Source organism: Neomonachus schauinslandi, chromosome 4, assembly GCF_002201575.2.
Source record: "Neomonachus schauinslandi chromosome 4, ASM220157v2, whole genome shotgun sequence".
NCBI classification, from domain to species: domain Eukaryota; kingdom Metazoa; phylum Chordata; class Mammalia; order Carnivora; family Phocidae; genus Neomonachus; species Neomonachus schauinslandi.
The window spans coordinates 102,972,631-102,980,835 of NC_058406.1; the positions used below are offsets into that span (position 1 = coordinate 102,972,631).

At 40.3% G+C, this 8,205-nt stretch overlaps 1 protein-coding gene and 1 pseudogene across 4 annotated transcripts in view; both read left to right on the forward strand.

Annotated features, from left to right (window-relative positions):
• Positions 1–6,339, forward strand: part of GABPB2 (GA binding protein transcription factor subunit beta 2) — a 28,786-nt gene extending 22,447 nt beyond the window's left edge. For 2 of the 4 annotated variants that reach the window (XM_021688032.1, XM_021688029.1), the window contains 2 exons: positions 3,370–3,497; positions 3,645–5,072. In XM_021688032.1, coding sequence (XP_021543707.1) covers positions 3,370–3,497; positions 3,645–3,944 — 428 coding nt within the window. In that variant the 3' untranslated portion in view covers positions 3,945–5,072. Of the gene's footprint in view, positions 1–3,369; positions 3,498–3,644; positions 5,073–5,823 lie in introns of those variants that run through there. The other 2 variants (XM_044914166.1, XM_044914165.1) reach the window with 2 other exon arrangements.
• A 1,060-nt stretch (positions 6,340–7,399) lies between these two features.
• On the forward strand, positions 7,400–7,551 carry LOC123324818 (annotated as a pseudogene).
• Positions 7,552–8,205: the final 654 nt, after the last annotated feature.

Genomic DNA, 8,205 nt, shown 5'->3' on the forward strand with positions numbered 1-8,205 from the left:
ATATATATATATATATATATATATATATATATATATATATATATATATATATTGGAGTTTGAAAGAGGAGGGTTGGTTTATTGCATTTGAATCACCAAAATTTTGATTTGGCCTAAATAATGATGGGGATTTTATAATTTTCAAACTATTTAAATTGGTGGATCTTTGTAGCATAGAAAGAAAAAGTAGGCATTAAACCTGTATAATTGGGGCACCTGGGTGTTTCAGTCCGTTAAGCTTCTGCCTTCGGCTCAGGTCATGATCCCAGGGTCCTGGGATTGAGCCCCCGTATTGAGCTCCCTACTCAGTGGGGAGCCTGCTTCTTCCCTCTCCCACTCTCCCTGCTCATGCTCTTGTGCTCTCTCTCTCTCTCTCTCTGTCAAATAAATAAAACATTAAAAAAAAAAACACCTATATAATCCAAGTTTTGGTATCATAAAATCTTACTGGTTTTATTTGGAAATATACTATTGATGTTTTTGTGAATATGGTTTAAAGTTTTGGGGCTTCATTGGGTAGGTGAGAAACTCTGTTAATAATGGAGTTAAATAAATGAGAATGGAGTTGTTTTGAGGGAAAAAATATTTGAGGTTTTACACTACTTTTTAGAAATGTATTTAACCAGGCACAAAGAAGGAAAGCTGAGATTTTGTGAATTATCTGCAGGAAGTTTTAAAATCCCGACTAAACTGCCTTTTCCATTTAGCAGGTATCTAAGCTGTTTTCTATTGCCATCAATTGATGAGTACCCAAGGAATACAAGCTAATTTTTCAATCAACCAAACCAAATAACTATGTAAATTTTCTGTTTTAAACAAAAATCGTAATGTACCCTAAAACCTAAATAGAATTTTAAACTTTTTTATTCTGTGGTCATTATAACTATGTGTATAGTTTGTTTTTTTAAGTAGGCTCCATGTCCAGCGTGGAGCCCAGTGAGGGGCTTGAACTCACGACCTGAGATCAAGACCTGAGCTGAGATTAAGAGTCAGACACTTAATTGACTGAGCCACCCAGGTGCCCCAGCGTGTACAGTTGTGAGAAATAATACAGAGAGATCCAGTGTACCTATCACCCAGTTTCCCCCATTGGTAACATTTTGCAGTAATACAATATCACAGACAGGAAATTGACATTGATACAATTCACCAACCTTATTGAGGTTTTTCCAGTTTTATATGCATTCATTTATGTGTTTGTGTGTGCACTTAGTTCTATGCAGTGTAATACAAGTGTAGATTTGTGTGAGCACCACCACAGTCAAGACAAAGAACAGTTCCAGGGCACCTGGGTGGCTCAATTGGTTAAGTATCCAACTCTTGGATTCGGCTCAAGTTATGATATTAGGATGGTGAAATCAAGCCCCATGTGGGCTCCAGAGTGTGGAGTCTGCTTGAGATTCTCTCCCTCTCTGGTGCACTTGCCTCCCCGCCTACCCCCTGCTCGCACGTGCTCATGCTCTCTGTCGCTCACTCTCTAAAAAAAGAGAGAGAACAGTTCCATCACAAGGATCCCTTATGCCACTTTTATATCCACAGCTACCTCCTTTCCCACCCCATTCCTGGCCCCTGGCAACCACTAACTTATTTGTTTTCTACCTCTATACTTTTGTCATTTCAAGAATATTATATAAATGGAATCATGTAAATGGAACCTTTTGAGCTTGGCTTTTCTTCTCTTGCATAATTCCCTTAAAATCTGAGTTTTTGTTTTTATCAATAGTTCATTCCTTTTTATTGCTGAATAGTATCCATGGTATGGATTACCACAGTTTGTTTAACCATTCCTTGAAGGACATTTAAGTTGTTTCTCATTTTTGGCTATCTATGAATAAAGCTGTTATGACCAATAATGTACATGTTTTGTGGGAACATAAATTTTCAGTTCTCTGGGATAAATGCCCCAAGGTGCAATTGCTGGGTTGCATGCTAAGTACATGTTTAGTTTTGTAAACATGTCTAATTTTGTAAATAGTTTGGCAGAGCATCCTAGAGTGACTGTACCATTTTACATTCCCACTAGCAATTTATGAATAATCCAGTTTTGCCACATCCATGTCAGCATCTGGTGTTATCACTATTTTTTTTTAATTTTAGCCATTCTGATAGGTGTGCAGTGCATTGATGTGTTTGTTGACCCTTTTCTTATTTGTCTACAAAAGAGAAATAATTAAATTGGATATAGTGAATGGCAAACTGCTTTCATGGGAAGTTTCTCAAAAATCTTATGTAAAGTGCTCGCTTTGGCAGCACATGTACTAAAAAAATAATCTTATGTAAAGACATTAGGCCTTCATTAGACAAGTTACCCCCAAGGAATTGTAAGCTTATTGGCCATAGCTTTTATTTATTTTATTTTATATTTTTTTAAAGATTTTATTTATTTATTTGACAGAGAGAGACACAGTGAGAGAGGAGCACAGGCAGGGGGAGTGGAAGAGGGAGAAGCAGGCTTCCCGCAGAGCAGGGAGCCCGACGCGGGGCTCGATCCTAGAACGCTGGGATCATGACCTGAGCTGAAGGCAGGCGCTTAACGACTGAGCCACCCAGGTGCCCCTGGCCATAGCTTTTAACCTAGAGTTAGATTTCTTTATTTTAGAGAGAGAAAGAGTGAGCGTGTGTGCAAGTGGGGGTGGGGGTGGGCAGAGGGAGAGGGAGAAACTTAAGCAACCTCCACACTTAGTGAGGAACCCAGTGCAGGGCTGGATCTCACCACCCTGAGATCATGACCTGAGCTGAAATCAAGAGTTGGACGCTTAACCAACTGCGCTACCCAGGTGCCCCTAGAGTTAGACATCTTTTTTTTTTTTTTTTTTTTAAAGATTCTATTTATTTGAGAGAGTGAGAGAGCACAAGCAGGGGGAGTGGCAGAGAGAGGGGGAGAAGCAGACTCCCTGCTGAGCAGGGAGCCCAATATGGGGCTCAATCCTAGGACCCTGGGATCATGACCTGAGCCAAAGGCAGACAGTTAACCGACTAAGCCACCCAGGTGCCCTCCGAGTTAGTCATTTGTATATAAGAGCCTCAGACCTGTGTGTTAACTGCATGCCTTCCAAATCTGATACTCTAATCTTTTCTGTTTCTCTCTGTAGGGCCATGCTTTACCTGTTGAGTCTAAAATCCAAAGAGATGAATAATAAGATTTCAGCTAATGTATTTCAATTTATTTTGTAATTTAAAGTAAGCAGGGGTACCTGGCTGGCTCAGTCGGTAGAGCTTGTGATTCTTGATCTGGGAGTAAGTTCGAGCTCCACATTGGGTGTAGAGGTTACATAAAAATAAAATCTTAAAAAAAAAAATAATAAAGCAGACAAACCTCTTTGTTTTACTATGTATTCATCACCTCCAATTGGTGTCCTTTGGCTTGTAGTTCTAACTGTACCTGCTGGTCAGGTTGCAGAGGAAACTGTAACTGAAGAAGAGGAAGAAGCAGAGAAGTTGCCTCTGACTAAAAAACCAAGAATAGAAGAGATGACAAACAGTGTGGAGGAGAGCAAGGTAATGTTTTTAGAGCAGTAGAGAGAAGAGAAAGAATCAAAAGCCAAAACTTTTAAGGCCTGAACCCTTCTTTATGTTTTTGTCTGCTCTCTGGATAATCTGGGATCAGGAATTCTTACCTGGTGGTGACATGGTTTACCTTTACAGGAGGGCACTGAAAGAGAGCTGCTCCAGCAGCAGCTCCAGGAGGCCAATCGAAGAGCTCAGGAATACCGACACCAGCTCCTAAAGAAAGAACAGGAGGCAGAACAGTACCGCCTCAAGCTAGAGGCCATGGCCCGACAACAGCCCAATGGAGTTGATTTCACCATGGTTGAAGAGGTGGCGGAGGTAGATGCTGTAGTAGTTACAGAGGGGGAGATGGAAGAGAGAGACACAGAAGTGACTGGGGCAGGAGGGACCATGGAGCCTCATCCTGGAGTTTCCTTGGAAACTGTTTCATCTTAATGTGCAAGGGCCACAACTTGTACTGTGTCCATCTTTTTCCTCTTTTTAAAAGAAAATACAGAGGACAGGACATTGTATAAAAATTAAGAATGTCCTTAAGAAGAAAACTATGGCAGGGTACAGTGCTTGGGCTCAGGAAGGCTTGCTATGCAACTGGAAAATTCAAAGCCAAATTTAGGGAATACTTCTTTTGAGGGACCAAAAGAACAAGGACCAGATTTCTTAGCTCACATCATTGCTTTAAGCTTAGAGGTAAAAGAATGCTGGATATTGTGGGTTGATTGTGTTTTAAATAACTGACTTTGTATCAGAAGATTTTAAGATAACATTCCTAGTAGAGACACACAGAGCCTTTAATAAGTGTACCGTCAAGTGACCTTAAAATTTGCCTTAGATTTATGACGTGTACCTGGTAGAGAAGAAAACTAACTGGGAGGTCGATTAGAAGCAAGCTTTTGGGAAGAGAAAGAAATATATTCCACTTGCAAAGGAGCAGGCATTCCCCTCTATCCTGAATTAATTTCACTGAAAAATTGATAGTTGCCTAACTCTGCATCCATTATGTGTCCATAAGTCAGATGCCAGTTTAAGAAACTGAAGTGGAATATTTAAAAACTGGAAAGGAAAGAAAACTTGTTTATGTGGGAGAAGTGTATGTAAATCCAAAATCCTCCAGGCTGTGCTTCCACAATGCTGGAAAGTGGCCAGAAAGAGGCTTGTGAGGTTATGAAACAATCTGGTCTTGAGATATAAACTTTGCTCTGGCTGGATTTTATAAAATTGAAATCAGGAGGATAGTCTGTTGCTAGAACAACTTGCTTCCAAACATTTATTTCTATAATATCAAGCTTTAATAACAACTTTTTAATTTTATAAAATTTTGTTGAGTTTTCTAAGTGTGCCTTTCTGTGGAGCTTACATGGTACCCTCTTCATTGCAAAAAAAGAAGTCGGGGGAGGGGTGAGTGCTGAGGGTGTTGGTGGAGTTTTGTTTCCATTTGACTTGGGATGAGCAAATGGTTCTGTTTCCTTAAGGTTGGGTTTTGTGCAGAGCTTTTGTGCCTTATAGGTGCTCAGTGTGTGTTGGCAAAGGGAGTGAAAAACTAGAAGTGCCATAAAGTAAGGAACCAAAAATTCTGGCTCAGTGACTTCATCTGCCTGACTTCCTTCCCTACCACTATGCCTGCTCCCTTTGCCTAGACACTTCTGCAAAGTGTTTTGTTGCTGGGTTTTCTTTGTGCACCAGTTTGGAGTTTTTTTAAAAGAAAGGGGATATGGATGGAGAGAGAGAGGTTGTGGAGAGGTTACATTACAGAAGTTACTGTCTTTGAAATTGGGCCCCCATCTTTCTAGACCTGCTTGCTTGCTTTATTGTAAATTAGAGGAAGAAACCAGAGGATGTGCCAAGTAAACATTTGAATGACTGTTTAGAATACGGTTTTCTTAATTAGCGATCATGGGGAAAACATACATTTTTAATTTGGAATAAAACTTGACAGTTAACATGATTCCATTTACCTTGATTAGTGAAGTAATTTGCTGCAGTTTTCCAGAGGTGCAGAATCATGTGGGGCTCAAAATAGACCTAAAACAACTCGCCAAACCAAATTTGACAAACAAATTTGTTATTAGAGGCTTACAAGCAAAAATACCAGTTTGAAATTAATCTTGGCTATTGGCCACCTTAACTAGGTTTTCTCCATAGACTTGAGAGATTACTCTTGGTTTTGGGGGATGACGAGAAGCCTAGGTAAGGGCTAGGGTGAAATTGTGCCATCTGCTGTCAAATTGTCCTTTTTCAGCTTGCAATGTTTTTCTTTTTTCTGAGTCCCTTTGTGAACCAGGTGCTAACAATAAGCTGCTATTGTGTGCCATTTCAGAGCCTTAGCTTAACTATAGAGATAGAGGGACCAAGTGTCATTTTAGATATGTTTGGTTTATGTTCTTTGTGTATATATTGACTTTAATTCCTTTTTTTCCCCCCCTTGCCTGTTAAGGGGGTGGAGGTTAACTCTGCAGAGGATATCCAGGCCCAGCCACCTCTCTCTCTGGGGTAGCTTCTGACTAGGGGCAGGAGTTGCCATCCAGCACTCCCTGCTGAGCATACAGAGTCCCTGTTGTTTTGGGGAACTGTTCAGAAATTATTATTCTCTTTCTGTAGGAGGCTGTCATTCTCACCTAGAAAAATCTCTAATACAGTCCAAGTCATTTTTGATGATGGGGTCTCTGAGATAGGGAGTTGGGTTAGGGAAAGAGAAAAGAGAAATGTCTGGAAAGGGAAGAGTAGCAAAAAGCTATTTGTTGTTATTTACTTGAAATACCTTTTAGCATCCCAGAGAAGGGAAATAGGATTTGATCCCCAGTTGTTTTTTTATTTTCAAAAAATTTTTTTATTTTTTAATTTTTTGACAGAGAGAGACAGCGAGAGAGGGAACACAAGCAGGGGCAGTGGGAGAGGGAGAAGCAGGCTTCCCGCGGAGCAGGGAGCCCGATGCGGGGCTCGATCTCAGGACCCTGGGATCGTGACCCGAGCCGAAGGCAGACGCCTAACAACTGAGCCACCCAGGCGCCCCTGATCCCCAGTTGTATTGCCATGGAGAAAATGGCAGGTCAGGATTCCTTGAAGTAGTCAGAAATATTAAATGCATTAATGGCAATACCATTTTATGATTTTGCATCTTTCAGTATCAGCAATGGAAGTTGGGAAAATGTTGCTAGATCTTCTGGGTTGATGGATCCCAACTGGTTTATTGGCGAGATTGGATTACAGAGAATCAAATAACAGACAGGTGGTTCAGAATTGGTACTTAAGCAGGAGAAACCTGGAACCTAGGATGATTGCCTACTTTAAAATAAAGCTGCTTTAACAATATCAGTATTAATTTATGAATTTTAGGTTCTACATTTGCCTTTTGGTCTTAAGCCTTCCCCGAAAAAAGAGAAAGAAAGAAGTCCTAATATTTCTGTTCTTGTTCTTAGCTTCAGGGAAATTACTTATAAATATAAAATGTACAGTTCCCTTCCTATCACTACCTCTATGGGATCTTTTAATTGTAATGGCAGAGTTGAGGTTTTTTAATGGAGATATGGGAGAACTTGACTTTAGGTTTTCTGTTTTGAACTCAGTGCCTTAAAAGATGTTCTTTTTCTCTGTCAGATCTATGTGTATTTTTGGCTTTGGCTTTCCCCCTTCTTCAGCCTTACCATTGCATTATTAAAATTTTTGTGTCTGCTCAGTAATGTTAGAAATCTATGGCATACAAAAGTACTTTCTTTCTTTATATTGATGTAAAAGAAATGAATTTACCAGAAGGCTCTACAGTCAAAGTTCGGTATTGCATGACCAGGGCACTTCTAATAGCCATTTGCTGGGTGCATATTGGTGTGTACATTTATAAATACATACGGATTTTCCCACTTTTTGTTTATTTAAGGTTCAGCTCTAAAGTACCTGGTATCGCTTCTCGGCCTTTTGGCTAAGATCAAGTGTAGTAAAGTACCTGGCATAACCTGGAAATATATTCATTTCATTAAACACGTTAAAGAGGGCTTCTGTGGCTTCACTAAAGGGGCTGAGGAAGAAAAAGCTTTACTTTGGCCCTTCTCTGAGAGGTGTGCTCTAACTGGTGTAAACCCCAGGGAGAACCAGTATGTGGCTTTACAGAGATTTGTTTAGCATGTGGCGTGATGACACCATGGGAGCTAAACGGTTCAGAGCAGTGTCAGGGGTAAAGCCGGAGCTGCCTTTCTCAGAGCAAGCCTCCTATGCACTCCTCTAGGCAGCGGTTTTCTCTTACACCTCAGAACAGGAAAGAAACCTTAGATAAAGGGGTCACGGCACAAGGAGCAGGCATTCTGTACATCTGTTTTCCCAGGTTAGAAATCTCATCTTTTTGAGAAATGATCGTTTTGAGAAAGTTTGTGTGGCTCTCTGCTAACAAACATCATTATGGACCTCCAGAGCTAGAAAATTTCAGGCATATAGTGAACTCTTCCCAAAAGTTGGGTATTGAGTAGAAACCGGTTTTTATCCAGATTTACTGGAGAATGGCCTCCTTGTGCAGACATCTCTGTATGGCCAGAAAAGGAGCTTTAGAATGGAATATGTGAGCACCACCTATATGCTGTTCAGGGCTCTTACCTATCTCCATTTTATGTGATGAATATTTTCGGAGTTGGTACTCTGTTTCCTATGCCAATATATTTAATAAAGAGAGCAGGAGTAAGAAGGATGAATTTGAATTAAGTAGCTTTGAGCCTCT